General features: G+C 46.5%; 1 protein-coding gene across 16 annotated transcripts in view; it reads right to left on the bottom strand.

Moving 5' to 3' along the window:
- The window catches only part of KALRN (kalirin RhoGEF kinase), a 690,448-nt gene that overhangs the window by 154,356 nt on the left and 520,351 nt on the right, over positions 1-15,741 (bottom strand). For all 16 annotated transcript variants that reach the window (XM_031662269.1, XM_031662306.1, XM_031662320.1 and 13 more), the window contains one exon: positions 4,661-4,907. In XM_031662269.1, the coding sequence (XP_031518129.1) occupies positions 4,661-4,907 (247 nt within the window). The remainder of the gene's footprint in view (positions 1-4,660; positions 4,908-15,741) is intronic.

The raw sequence follows: 15,741 nt of genomic DNA, 5'->3' as shown, positions 1-15,741 counted from the left end.
GCTGGAGTGCAGTGGCGTGAACACAGTTCACTATAGCCTTGAACCCTCAGCCTCAAGCAATCCTCCCATCTCAGCCTCCTGAGTAGCTGGGACTACAGGTGCACGCCACTATGCCCAGCTAATTTTTTTCTTTTTTTTCACGAAGGAGCTTAAAAATACACTGATGCCCAGGTCCTTGGCAGCTGGATTAATTGTTCTGGGGTGGGTATGAGGCACCAGTATCTTTAGAAACCTCCTCCAGGTGGTTTCCAAGGTGCATCCAGAGTTGGAAACCACTGCTACAAAGGCTTGCCTCTTGGGAGGTGCTGCCCTCCACCACCTGCTGCTGTGAAAGTGAGAGGGGACTGTGGCAAGGCAGGACTAGGGCTGGAGGGCCCAATCCCGGTGAGAAGCCCTAAGATGTCAGGGTGGCAGTAAAGTAGCAGGAAAGGCAGCCCCACCCCAATTCTGTCACACAGCCCCACTCGTTTTCACCAATCCCTCAGGAATGACACCAAGACATATTAGGAGGAAATAACCAACCACTGCTCCCACAGAAGGCAGAGGAGGGAAGAGCAGAGGGGAGCCCTAGCACTACCCAGAAGCCCAACAGGTGTTGGGAGCCCTGGTCTGTGCCAGCTCGGCCACAGACTCCCTGTGGCTTCCGGGAGGTCACCTTGCTTTCCTGAGCCTGAGTGTTCCCCTGGAAGAGAGGAGACCAGGCTAGTGCAGTGGTTCTCAACCCTGACTGCACCTTAGATTCACCTACGGAACACTTAAAAATACTGACCCCTCAGGCCCCATCCAGAGATTCTGATTCCATTTGTTCTAGGTGGGGTCTGGGCACTGCCATTTGGAAAAGCTCACAGATGATTCTTATGTGCAGCCAGCGTTGAGAACCCTGTTCTAGTGGATCATCAAGAACCATCCTGTGGTTCTCTTGCCCCCATAGCTGGGATGATGGTCATGGCCTGAGCACTCACGAGGTACTTAGCCATCACACATAGTCCCTGTTTCACACAGCCTGCGACAGTGCTGACTTGGTGCTCTCTGCAAATGCTAAAAGGATCAGTTCTCTTATAGGAATTGAAGAGGAATTGATTCCAACCTCCTGACACCAGATGAGACCATTCTGTCCTATTCCACAACCCCCAGAGGAACATTTTATTCTCAATCTAGTTGTGCATAACTTATAAGGTAAAGCACCCACTGGAGACAAATTACTGCTGAGAGAAGAAAAGGCGGTTTGCCAGCAGGCAGCCAGCTGGAATAAGAGAAGGAACAGCTTATTGGGTCTTAGCTAAGGCCAACATTCTGGGCAGACCCCAGAGAGAGAGGGAAAGGGTTTTGAGGCTGGGCCATGTGCATGACTGCACGTACTTTCAAATGGGGTCTAGTTAAGGGCATAAGGAATGCTCCATGGAGAATGCAGAGTTAGGTCCCTTTTTTTTTTTTTTTTTGAGACAGGGTTTTACTCTGTCACCCAGGCTGCAGCACAGTGGTGTGATCATGGTTCACTGCAGCCTCAGCCTCCTGGGATCGGGTGATCCTCCCACCTCAGCCTCCCGAGTAGCTGGGACTATATAGGTGCACACCACCCACCTGGCTAATTTTTAAATTTTTTGTAGAGACAGGGTTTCACCATGTTGCCCAGGCTGGTCTCAAACTCCAGAGCCTGAGCAATCCACCTGCTTCAGTCTCCCAAAGTGCTGGGATTATAGGAGTGAGCTACCGCGCCTGGCCGACTTAGGTCCTTGACTACCAGGAGTTGAGGACCTCTGTATTCAGAGCTCACATGGGTGAGAAGATAGTAAGACCTCACAAGTTGCCATCTGAAGGCTCAGCATAACTGGCCTAACCTAGGGGAAACAGGAACCAACCTGGAAATGAAAAGAGCTAGGGAAATGGGTGATAGGCACTGCTGGTACCTTTAAGAAGCTATGCTGGTTGGCAGAGTTAACTGGAAAGTTCTATGACAGCCTCCCTCCCAGTTTTGTCTCTTGCCTCTATTTTCCATTCCTGGTCTGCAGCTCCTATTTTTAGTTAAATCTCCACTAATCTGTCCTATAGTAGAGAGAACCCCCAGTCCTGTGCAGTTCTTACCCTGAATGCTTCCACCTCCCGCCTCGGGATCACAGATTGACTCTGACACTGCTCTCTGATTTTCCACCTTGGCTTTGCTACTGCCAAGTTGCACATGTGGCAGCCCCAGCAGGGAGGGAGTGCACATTTCACCCAGCCTCGGGCTAGGAGGCCAGGTCTAGGTCAGGAAGTCTCATCTTCCCTTGAAGCTGAGTCCCTCCTGATGAAAACGACCCACACTTGGGGATCCAAGGAACGTTAGCCTTTTGCCGCAAATGAATTGCTGTGCTTGGTTTCCTCTCTGCAGATGGGTCTCTCAGCTGGACTTGTGGGAGTGTGTAGTTATTTTACTGGATAATCTATGGCAAATAATATAATAGCAAAAACTTATCATGACAACTAAGGTGCATTGAATGCCAGACACTGATGTGTTTTGTCTCTGTTACCTCATTTTACCCTCACAATAATCTAGCTTCTGTGTACCCTGTTCTCTTGGTTAGACCTCAAGTGGAACCAGATTCCTCAGTTTCCTTGATTTTCCTCTTGTGCCCTGCAATTTCAAATTCCCAAACAACTTGCTGACATAGTCCCTCCTTAGTCCTCAGAGGACAGAGGGGAAAGCAGGCAATGACTAAATTGGGAGTGGAGGGCGCGAGGAGAATCAGGGCGGCGATTTTAGTTGACATTTTTCTCCTGGTGGGAAAAACCTGGCAGGCTGGATGCAGCACAAACAATGCAGCCTGCTGCTGCCATCTAGTGGAGGAAAGGAAGTCAGGCTTTGGAGGTAGACCAGATGGCACTCCAGACACCAGAGCGTTTTAAACATGTTCTAAGTTCACAGCAATTATCAGGAAGCCTGCAGCAGGTCTCCATGCTGACCCTCATCCCCATATTCCTCTCCTAGAACTATCTAGCACACGTCTGCATAGAAGGCATCTCTGCTGCTGATGATCTGGCCAGTTACAAAAATAAGCCAGGAGCTACAGCCTGTCTTTGGCTTCCCTAGTGTAAAATGCTTGGCTGCAAGGCCTCTGCCACTTGGACTTCACAAGTCAGTGGATCTCAAACTCAAATGTGCATCAGAGCCACCTGGAGGGCTTGTTAAAACACAGACTGTTGGGACCTACCAGTTCTGGAGGAGTGGGGGTTCTGATCATTTGTGTTTCTTTCTTTTTTAAAATCAAATGAAAAAAAACTTTTTTGAGGCAGGACCTTGCTCTGTCACCCAGGCTGGAGTGCAGTGGTGCAAGCATGGTTTACTGCAGTCTTGTCCTCCCAGGCTCAAGTGATCCTCCTACCCCAGCCCCCAACTGAGTAGCTGGGACTGCAGGCATGCGCCACCATGCCTGGCTAAATTTTTTTATTTTTGTAGAGATGGGGGTCTCACTATGTTGCCCAGGCTGGTCTCAAACTCCTGGCCTCAAGCCAGCCTCCCAAAGGGTTGGGATTACAGGTGTGAGCCACTGTACCTGGATTTTTCTTTTAACTTTGATTTTTTATTTTTAGAGGTGGGGTCTTGCTGTCAGCCAGGTTGGAGTGCAGCAGTGCAATCATAGCTCACTGCAGCCTCAAACTCCTGGGCTCAACTGATCCTCCTGCCTCACCGTGCCCTGAGCAGTTGGGACTACAAGTGCACACCACTTTGCCCAGCTAATTTTTTTAATTTTTTTTTTTTTTTTTTTTTTTTTGAGACAGTCTCACTCTGTTGCCCAGGCTGGAGTGCAGTACACAATCTTGGCTCACTGGAACCTCACTGCAACCTCAGCCTCTTAGGTTCAAGTGATTCTCCTGCCTCAGCCTCCCAAGTTGCTGGGACTAGAGGCGTGTGCCACCTTGCATTTTTAAATTTTTGTAGAGACAGGGTCTCACTATGTTGCCCAGGCTGGCATCTGCATTTCTAACAGGTTCCCAGGGCATGCTGATATTACTAATCCAGAGACCACCCCTAAAGAACCACTGTCATGAGGGGTTTAGTCTCCTGGCATGAGAAAAAGTGAGTAAACAGGCATGTGAAGGGAACACAGAGCTTACATACAATAAAAGCCAAGGCTAGAATACTTTATCTGTTGAAGGCACATAAAGGAGTCATGGACCTCAAACCCTGGCCGGGCTGAGGGCAGGATCAGATCTGACTCAGCTGTGGCTCCTCCCTGGGTGTGCCTGGTGTCTCCAGGTCAGCATGAGAGTACTTGGTGAGGGGTCAGAGAGCCAGAAGTTGCTGTGGAGGGGAGTGGGTCAGTGGAGAAAGGATGAGTCTAAGCCATATTTGGCCAAAGGTAGAAGAGGACTTTTCCGAATGTAGTGTGATACGATGAGAAAACCGGAAGAGATCTTAGACGTTACTTAATTCAACCTTCATTTCTAAGATGAAACTGACTCACGAAGGCTAAATGACCTTCCCAAAGTCACACACAGTTACTTGGTAGCTCTTCCTCTCCAAGTTCCCAACCCATTCACTTCACAATCAGGTCCCAAAGAAACCCCACAGGGTCAAAATGGGTCCACGAGACAGGTCGCTTCCATGGTGGTCTTCAGCTAGAGTCAGGCCAGTGCTCGTGGCCTCCTTGGTCTGTGCCTCCCACCCACTCTGTTCTCCTACCTTTCACCAAGGGGAAGAAGCAGTCCATCTCCACGCTGCTTCGGGAGTGTGAGATGCACAGGGCGCTGCTGGGGACCAGGCCCTCCAGGGGGGGGCTCCGTTCTGTGGTGCGGACCAGACACCAACCAGGCCGCTCGCTGGGCCGCTCCAGCAGCTCCACCGTCTGCCCCACCTGGATGGTCAGCTCGCTGCTGTGGCCCGCACTGAAGTCCTGGAGGACTACTGTCAGCTCACATCCGCCAGAGAGCTTTGGTGGGTGGTGGTGGAGGGAGTAGAACAGGAGGGCAGGAGGAGGAAGGGGGAGAAATACGAGAGGGTTGGTGAGAGGGGACAAAGAATGTGTGAGACCAGAGGTAAGGAGGAAGAGAAGGGGGAAAAAGGGGAAAAATGGTGTTTAGGGCGGAGAGACGGCAGAAGATGAAAAGGAGAGTTGAGAACAGGAAAGAAAACAAGAAAAAAATGTAATTAGCACAGTGCTATATTCAATCACTCAGGCTTTCTAGCTGTAGCCACAGTCTGAAGCCTGCCCAGAACCAGGGCTTTGATTCTAATTCCTCTTGCTTCGTTAGAGCTCATTATTCCTTTGCCAAGCTTCAGCTAATTGTGCCATTAAACCCCTTCCCTGTATGCCCCTTTACTCCTTCCAAGGGTTTTACCCTGTGCTCTGGCCCTGCCCTGACTACGACCCTCAGACTCCTATTGTATGGGCATCTATTCTAACTCGCCCCTCCCACTAGATTCTCACTAGATGATAGGGGATAATGGAAGAGACAACCTTCCTTCCTTCTAACCCCTGCAACACCTCCCATCCCCACCTCTTACTGGAGCCATCAGCCTAAAATTGAGGCTACGAGGACTACAAAAAGAATGAGGCTTCATTCTTTTAGGGCAACATGGTTGAGTCCAGGGATGAGTGTAGTCCTTTTGCAGACTGTTAGAGCAGAAGGGGCCTGAAACTCTAGTCGCAAACGGCCCAGCATGGCACCCAGATACAAGACCCACTGCCCCCTGGGGCGGGTTACAATCAGACCCATGGGCTGGACAGAAGAGGGTAAAAAGCCAAGCTTCTCTCTACAATTCAAGATACAGTTCCTGGCGAGAAGCCTGGATACGCCACTAGATGGCGGTATTTGCCTTCTGTAGGCTGCCTAGTCCAGACAAAGGAAGAAGCGGAAACAAGATCAATGGGCAATTTCTTCCATGCTCACACGTTATAGATAACCGGGCTCAAGCTTTACATGCAGCCCAAAAGCCATTATGGTTCAAATACAGGATGAATATCCTGGTTCACTTCACCTCAATGGCTTGATCAAAAAGATTTACTATACCAGGTCCCTACGCCGGCAAGAAGTGAATTCCAAAGAATGGCCAACAAGGGAGGGTGCTGGGGAAATGGTTTGAGGGGTCAGGCAGAGCTGCTCCTGCAGCAGTCCCTTCTCATCCTCTCCTCCAGGGAAGCTGTAGGGTGAGATTCTAACACCAACGTTATTCCTGCTCAGAAGATGCTGGGAGCTGAGTAGGCAGCACAGAATCTCAGCATGCATTCTGGTTAGGTTTTTGATTCTTCTCTGATCTTGTACCCCTGCTTCTAGAATCTTCTCTCATCTTATTCCCCTCACTGTATTCTCCCACTCCAGCAGCAAGTCCCTATCTGGCCTTTCATGCCTGAGTCTTGGCCCCCTTCCCGGGAGCTCTCAGATATTTTCTCTGCCTAGTTCCCTAGAACGCTGCCTAAGGCCTGCTAAGCCTTCTTGATGCTAATTGTCTGCCTGGCTTCCCTCCCAAGTGCCTGCTGCTGAGTCACCATCCAACTCCCTGTCCTTACTTTCCCAGTCTCTCTCCTTTCTGGGTCCTTGCCATTTCCAGTGGGGCCTGTGCCCCTGCTGACCAATCCCTGGGTGGACGTGGCCTCCCCGCCCTCTGCAATGCTTCCCAGAGGGGCAGAAGGAGCTCCTCCTGTCCTCACTTTCCTTCGGCTCCGCAGTGATAGCTGTGTTGGCTTTTTTCCAGCATGAACTGCTACATACACAGGGGACATTTCGTAACCACTCTTTGTAACTCCATCTGCATTTTCAAAGTTCTCACTCGCATTCACCAGAAATGATCACTTTCATTTATGTCTATTTTTACATGATTAATATTTGGAGATTAACTGAACCTCCTTCTTGTATAAACTGTGTGAGCTAGATTGTCCCTGTGAGCTTCCCCACGTTATGGAAAAGACACAGTTATTATTCCCTGATGGTTTCCCAATGGCATCCAGAGAGTGAGGACAGGACCCCTGAAGAATTCTCCTGTTGTCATTTCAGAGCTTCCATTTGTGCACCTCTGTGTCTCTGCTCCATTCTCCAAGGTAGCAGAGCCTCATTTAGGGCATGGGCTCTGCAGCTTCTCACCAGCTGTGTGACCAGGAGCAAGTTATTTCACCTCTTTGTCTCAATTTCTTCATCTGTCAAATGGGGATAATGACAGTACCTACTTCATAGCTTGTTGTGAAGATTAAATGAGATAATATTAAAGCACCTAGGATAGTGCCTTAAGCAGAGAGAGCTAAGTGATTGTCTAAAAAATAAGTTCTGGGCCAGGTGCAGTGGCTCGAGCTTGTAATCCCAGCATTTTGGGAGGCCAAGTGGGGTGGATCACTTGAGGTCAGGAGTTCCAGACCAACCTGGCCAACATGGTGAAAGCCTGTCTCTACTAAAATTACAAAAAATTAGCCGGGTGCGGTGAGGCATGCCTGTAGTCCCAGCTACTTGGGAGGCCGAGGCAGGAGAACCGCGCAAACCTGGAAGTAGAGGTTGCAGTGAGCCGAGATCATGCCACTGCACTCCAGCCTGGGTGTCACTGTGAGACTCCATCTCAAAAAAAAAAAGTTCTGGAGGTATTAGTGAATTATTATTTAAATTTGGGAGGAAAGGAGTACAGAAGAAATTTTAAACATCAATTTTGATGGCATGTTGTTTGGTAACAGACTGTATCAACTGTATACATGCACATACATTATTATGTAAATGAATCTTTTTTTTTCCTTAAAGTCATCTTCATGGAGTTTTGCCCTAACTAGAAGAACTGACCCTGAGGCTCACTAGGGAAGGTGACTCAGACCTCCCTCAGATCAGCACATACTTTTCCTGTTATAATAAAAACAAAGGAATGGTGGGACCGAGGATTCCCTTATGCAACATGAGGATTCACTCTTGCCTCTTCATTCCACATTGCTTTCCAGGAAGCTTCCCTGTGAAGAAACCCCCTTACCCCAGAGTCTGATACCTGCCCTCAATCTTGCCAAATGAGCCTTCTGGTAACTGTGAATACTGACTTCTGACACTGCTTTGCAGAGCACTTGGATCTGATACTCTTGACAGAGGGGGAGCTGTGCCCAAGAGCGCCCATCAGATAAGTCTGACCTCCTCCTCCTCCCCTGGCTGCCCGCCCGCCCGCCAACTTCTTCCATCTGATCATCTGATTCCTCCACAACTCTTAGCCAGCCCGAGGCACCAAGTTCACATAAATTAACATCTACATATGAACAGCCTCACAGGCAGCCAGAGCTGGCTGGCAAAAAATATAAAGCTGTAGCATATCTACTTGGCACGGTTTCAAGGGCACCGTGAGGTCCTGCCAACTCCTGTGCAAAAACTGTCTTTCTCTCTTCCCCCTAACACTCCCTGCACCTGTTGCTAATGCCTGGCATTTCTTCATCAGAAAGTGATTTCATCTAATTAGGTAATGTCCCTTACCATGAAACACCTCAAAGCAGAGTATAATGATTCCTTTCCAAATGCAAAAAGATGAGATGCACCACACGAGTTACTTTAAGCATGAAAATGCTAATAATAGCATTTTTTCAAATGAGGAAAATTTTACAATAACATCACCCCCCTCCAATACTAAAATATAAAAATCTAACCAGTGGGAAGTGGGTGAGGGTTAAAAAGTTACCTATTTGGTACTATGCTCACTATCTGGGTGACGGGATCATTTGTACCCAAAACCTCAGCATCACACAATATACCTAGGTGACAAAACTGCATGTGTAACCCTTGAATCTAACATAGAAGTTGAAATTATTTTAAAAACCTAACAGGAAGGGAATTAAAAACCTAAAAGGAAGGGAATTACTCACTAAGTGAGTAATTGTGCAGCCATTATTTATAAAACTTTGTAATAGCTTAAAGACTACTTATATAAAGTAAAAAAAAATTTAAAGGACAAGATGTACAGTTGTATATATAACTGTGTGAACATCATCAACAACTTAGCAACCCTATTCATAGGAAACAAACAGAAAGAAAACTGGTGGAAATGTTAACACTGGTATTGTTAGGTGGTGCACTCTGGGTAATTTTCCCTCCGGCTTTCTAATCTCCAGTATTGCCCAGTGTTTCTCACATAACTGCTGTTTTATAATGAAAGTAATGATAACATCAACAATAACAACCTCTAAAACAAATCAACAAAGGTAATGGGAAAAATGCAAATATTTCAAGGAGGCATAACGGTTTGAGGGGAAAAATGGGACAGTGATGGGCAGTTTCCAGTTTTGCTCTAGGGCCACTATAGAAGCTTCAGGAAAGCCCCAAATTGCTGATGATGCTTTAGCATAGCTGCTTCAAATCCTTCCTCTACTAAACCTCTGTCCCCGCCCTGCTATAAAACTCTGAAGGGCTCTCCAGAAACTAGGTTCCTTTAAAAGAGCTTAGTGCTGTGCTTTTATCTTGAATTGATTATAATTTTTTTAGCAAATGTGTAAAGCATTGTCTGGGCATTTAGGAACATTGTCGTGGAGCTCTGGGATTACATCAATTTGTATATTGGAAGTCCATGGAGCTGCCAGGTCCAATTAAGAGGCTAAAGCTTACAATTTACTTTATTTTTGCTCGCTGGAACTGTGGCTTCTACTAACTGCAACTGAAGGAGCTATTTGGTTTAGCTGTTTCCCATGGTGCGTAAATGAGCACTGTGGTCTCCTGGTCTTGTAGGTCTTGTGAACTGCATAGTAATTAATAGTGGGAAGAATGCAGGAGTGGGAATCAGGAGGCCTTGGTGCTGGTGCAGGTTTTATCCATGTATGACACTCAGCAAGCCCCTTCCCTTCTTCATACCTAAATTTCCTCACATTTAAGATGAGGAAGTTGTACTCCAGGGCCACTTCCAGTTTTAATAATTGATAGAGTAGTTTCTCTATTGACTCTCCGACACAGTGCGATTGAATTTTCTTGAGCACTTACCATTAATGTGTTGCCTTGTTTACTTAAATTATGTGTTACTCTTATCCGATGTAAGATCCAGAAGAGCAGAGCATTTTGTCTTGCTCATGGTCATATCTCTCGAGTTTAGAGCAATGCCTGGCATACAGCAGGTGATAAATATCTGTTGAATGCGCGAGTGAATAAATTCCATGAATTATTGCCTGATATATAACTGAGATGCCTAGTTACATTGTCTGAGAGTTCTCTCCCATTGGCTGCCCACCTATTCCTATTAGTGTCTTGCAGATAACTGTTAATTTTTTTTCTGAGCCCCTTTCAACCAAATTTATCTTGCCCTTTAATCATGTGGCTATATCTCCATGAATTCCTAAACCTGACAAAAACAACATAAGGTGTTAGTGAGGGGAGACATAAATCCACAAGAACAAAGAGAATGAGAGGTAGTGAACAAGATAACTTATTTATTTATTTACTTATTTATTTATTTTTGAGACGGAGTCTCGCTCTGTCGCCCAAGCTGGAGTGCAGTGGATCTCAGCTCACTGCAAGCTCCGCCTCCCAGGTTCACGCCATTCTCCTGCCCGGCTGAGAACTTTTTTTTTCTTTAATGGCAGAAAGCAGATGCAAGAATGATACTGACTTGGTAGAATGAGAAGACGAGATTCAAATTCCTGCCAGTTATCTCTGCCCAACTCTCAGACAGGTCCAGGGAGTGGAAGCACCAGAAGGCACTGAGGGTGGAACTACAGGTGGGGCCAAAACAGGAATATGGGACCCCTAGATCCCTCTTCTATCCTATGTGCACTTTCCTGAAAAATGAAATGCAGTGAAGGCTTAAATGCAGAATGGAGAGATGGCTAGTATCCTTGTCCCTCTTGGATCCCAGAATGCTAGCAGCCACATATAACATGTTAGGGAGATTTTAGAACCATTCATGGGAGAAACCAAAAGATGTACAGATACTCAAGTACTGGCCTTTAGAGATCCCTCTCTGCTCCCAAAACCTCCAGTGCCCTGCCAGATCACTTCACAGTGAGAACTTTAAGTCAACAAGTTCCTTTCTTTACACAGAATATCGAGTCAGCCTTTGTGCCTCAGTCATAAATGTGAATATTCAGCTATAGATTACCAGACTTTTCAGAAAAACCCCCCTAACAGAGACCAAAATAAATAAACAGAAAAAGGACCAGGAACTTGGAGGAAACAAAATGCAAGCAGGACAATAAAACATCAGTAACATGACAAAATCCTCAGAAAGATAAGAGAGGATATTGTATCCATGAAAAAAGAACAAGCTGTTACATAAAGGGAAAAAGTTGTAGAATGAGAAAGAGCTCTCAGAAGTTAAAAATACTATGGCCAAATTGAAACATTTCATAGATGAGTTGCAAGATAATGTCAAGGAAATTTTCCAGAAAATGGAACAACAACACTGAAAAAGGAGAATGTAATCTGAGGGCCTTTGGTCAAGTTGAGCATGTAGCCTACTAAAAACCCCAACTTAATTCACAGGGGCTTCTCAAACCTCCACCTCCCAAGTCAAGTGGTTCTCTTGCCTCTGCCTCCCAAGTAGCTGGAATTACAGGCGCGTGCTACCAAACCTGGCTAATTTTAGTATTTTTAGTAGAGATGGGGTTTCGCCATGTTACCCAGGAGGCATTGGTGCTGGTGCAGGTTACCCAGGCTGGTCTCGAACTCCTGGGCTGAAGTGATCCTCCCGCCTTGGCCTCCCAAAGGGCTGGAATTACAGGCGTGAGCCACGGTGCCTGGCCTCTGCCTGTTCTTTATCTCTGTACTCCCTGTCTAGGCTTCAGAGAACATCTGGACTAGACACTGACTCAAGTTTGGGTGAGAAGGGCAGAGCCATCCTCTCCTCAGGGAAAGAAGAGGCAGTAGTAGCAACTGGTATTTATCCTCCCTTCTATCTTCACCTCATTGCCCCTGGGGAACCCACACAAGCTGTCAATAGAGATGCCGCTAGGAGGATTAACCCCCTGGCAATGAACTTTGCCTCTGCAAAACTGCCCCTCAGCCTGGAGGTAACTGTTCAACTGTCCTGTCTACAGGGAAGCATCTCCTGGCTCCTTTTGCCTAACTGAGGCTGTCTATATTGCTGTTTTGATTGTGCTTGCGCAGGAAGGCATTTCCTGCAACACACCCTATAGCTTGGGAAGGAGAAAAGAGCTCATAGACATGATTCTGAAAATCCCAAGGCTACCTGCAGAAAAGGGAGGAGAGGTGGCTGCGTGAAACCTGACATAAAAAAGAGCAACTCATGGTTAGAGAGAGATAAGAAGTTATGGGCTTCTCTGAAAGCCCCAGGCATTCCTGCAAATTGTCTACTGTGTGGACTGTGCAACACTGGAAAATTGAACTTCAGAGGAAACCAGGCCAAAGACCAGAGATGATTTTCACGGAAGTGCAAAATGTCATCAAACCTCAATTATTCAGATGTGGGTAACCATTTCCCTTTCTATGGATTACTGGGTCTGGAGCTAGGCTGCTTAGGTATGAATCTGTCTCCATCGCTACTAACTGTATTATCTGGAGCAAGTTAATTAGTCTTTCTTTGGCTCATTTTCCTTATCTGTAAAGTAGGAATCATATTAATTCCTGCCATATAGAGTTGTTGGAAGGATTACAGTAACACAGGTAAACCCTGACGTGCATTACATGCTTAATAAATGTTATCTATTGTTTATCCAGTAATCATAACTTGGCATGCACTCGAGATGTGTCTTCTTGCACTGATATCTTGTGTCGAGGGAGTAGAAATCCATTTCCAGGGCTGGGTGCAGTGGTTCATGCCTGTAATCCTAGCATGTCAGATCACCTGAGGTCAGAAGTTCAAGACCAGCCTGGTCAACATGGTGAAACCCTGTCTCTACCAAAAATACAAAAATTAGCCAGGCGTGGTGGCACACGCCTGTAATCCCAGCTACTCAGGAGGCTGAGGCAGGATGATCACTTGAACCTGGGAGGCGGAGGTTGCAGTGAGCAGAGATTGCAGCATTGCACTCCAGCCTGGGTGACAAGAATGAGACTCCATCTCAAAAAACAAACAAACAAAGAGAAATCAATTTTCAAAGTCATAATGACATATATGGAGATAATCTGGCAGACTAGAAAGAAAAAAAAAAAGTAAACTATTCCCAAACCCAGGGTTCAAAGATTTAGTACCCTAAATTTAGGCTAATTTCCCTTTGTAGGGCCATGGATGTGACCTTCTGCTCTTCCTATACTGGGCATCCTAGAGAAACAACAGACTAGAATCAGACTGGGGAAGAGAATTCTTGGAACTGGTTGCCAAATCAGGGTAGATAACACACATTTATTTACACTGTGGTTGTAGGGTGGAGGTTAAGCTATCCAGTCACACATAGAAACCTGGCAAAGTAATTCCTGGAAAGAGGCCAAGCTCTCCTCTGGTTGACCAGGAAACTCTGATTGCTCTAATTATTGTTAGGTAATCTGGGGACAAGCAGCCTGTCTTCCAGGACTGGAGATGGGAAGAGGGCACAGGCGGAGCACCTGAGAGGGGAACAACCTGCCTCTGTAAGGGGTCTGGCTGGGAGCAGAGTGCTTTACAGATTGATGTTCAGAAGAAAGAGTACATTCTAAATGCTTTGATTCAGAAAGCACATATTCCTGGTCATTGTGTCTCAGGCCAGAAGAAATGTCAGCAGACATCTTGTTAATTTTTCATCTTCAGGCAGACTAAGATAATTAACAGCTGTATGGCCCTTTATAGTTTATAAACTCTTTCATAGACATCATCTGACCCTCATAGATCTCATAAGGTTGGCATTATCATCTGATTTTATAGATGAGGAAATTGAGGCTCAGAGAGGTGAAATGACTAGCTAAAGATTGCATCCTAATAACTAACTGCAAAGGCAGGACTCCAAGCCTAGTGAGTCCAGCCTCCTCATCCATGCATTTATTCTTCTGGGTCAGCTGCTAAGCTCCACCAGCATGAGGCCATCTCCAGCTGTACTGGCACCACCCCAGATCCAACACATGTGCCCAGCAATGAGTAGAAGTGGCAGCAGCAACAGAAAGGGTTCCCAGCATCTTAAAGCATCTTCATGTCAAGTTTTTGCCCTTGGCAAATTACTATTAGGGTTTCCCCTTCTCCCTGACCTTATCTTCTTCAGTGTAAGGTAGGCCTTTATCTATGACCCCATACTTTCCATTTGCTCAGGTTAACCCACTTACTGGGTGAGTCCTAATGTGATTTTCTGCTCCCATCAGCTATTGTTGGTTGGTTGGTTTTGCTTTGGGACTGACTGCTATCCCATGCTTCACCTCTGGTTCATGACATCATGCCTCCTTTATCTCCTCCTCTCACCATCCTCTCTGGATACCAACTATCACTACATGCCCTCTAGACAACACCCTGTACTGTTCCCTTGACATGTGCATGTGCATGATTTATGATCCAGCTCCATCTTCTTTGGGTTTTTTTTTTTTTTTTTGAGACAGAGTCTTGCTCTGTCACCCAGGCTGGAGTGCAGTGGTGCGATCTCTGCTCACTGCAAGCTCTGCCTCCCGGGTTCACGCCATTCTTATGCCTCAGCCTCCCGAGTAGCTGGGACTACAGGTGCCCACCAAGAGGTCCAGCTAATTTTTTGTATTTTTAGCAGACACGGGGTTTCACCGTGTTAGCCAGGGTGGTCTCGATCTCCTGACCTCATGATCCTCCCGCCTTGGCCTCCCAAAGTGCTGGGATTACAGGTGTGAGCCACCGCGCCCAGCCTTAACTTCTTAATTTTCAATTCAGACCAGCTCTCCAGGGACAAAAAGAGCAAAGGCAGAGGTCTAGTGGCACTAAGTAGCCACTAGAGGGAAGCAAAAGCTAGGCTTTTCTAAAGGAAACACGTGCTTGGGTTCCTTGATCAGAAGACTGGTCCCATAGAGACTCACACTACCCTGACTAGGGCAACCACCAGCCTGCAGAGGAAATATAAGACCAAAAAAAAAAAAAAAAAAATGCATACAGTAGGTGGCATATATTGGGGGCTCAACACGTTTCCTGGGTGAAATTCCTAATTTTAGAAATGAGAAAGCAGAGACTATGGCAAGTAATGGAATCTGAGCACAAAACTAGGTAGTGTCAGGGCCCAGTCTTGCAGATTCTCTTTCCCTCACCCTGCACCAGGCCTCTTCCTCTTCCTCCCTCCCGGCTCCCTCCACTATAGCTCAGCCCAGATGAACTACCTGTCCCTCCCAATCTCAAAACATTTTTGGAGAAACCATAGTCATTTGAGACTCTTTTCTCTACCCCTTATATCTGATCTATCACTTAGTCCTGCAAAGTTATTAAGTCTTTCCTTTGTCTCTTGGAAGCCCCTATGCCCATCCAGGTGTTTATCACCCGCCTCTACATTTCTGCAGGTGTCTCCTCGTTAACTGGTCTCTCCCACTCTCCATTCTCCTCATAACACTCTCTTATTTCAGAATTTACATGGGCTCTGCCACCCTCATCCTGGCATTCAAAGCCCTTTGTAACACTTCCCCACCCACTTCTTCAACCTCAGCGTTCACTACTTGTCTGTGTATTTTATCTGCTTGATCTCTTGAGGCTGCCCCAAATGTGTCCTGGCCATTTCTGCCTCTGGACTTCCGTGGATGGGCAATATTCCATCTCAGTTGTTTCCCTCTTCCTCTCCAGACCCTGTCTTTCCCACTTTTGGAGGTCAAGTACAACTCTTAATTCCCCACCTCTCTCACATTCTTTGGCAGTGATCTCTACAGTGATGTCCTCTTCCTGGGACTAATTTTGTTCATCCTACACATTTTAACACTGAAGCAGTGAGAAGGACATATTTTGGATGGCTTGTGTGTATATATGTATATATTATAAAA

Source organism: Papio anubis, chromosome 2, assembly GCF_008728515.1.
Source record: "Papio anubis isolate 15944 chromosome 2, Panubis1.0, whole genome shotgun sequence".
NCBI classification, from domain to species: Eukaryota; Metazoa; Chordata; class Mammalia; order Primates; family Cercopithecidae; genus Papio; species Papio anubis.
The sequence above is the reverse complement of the archived record's forward strand: the minus strand, read 5'-3'. Positions and strand labels throughout refer to the sequence as shown.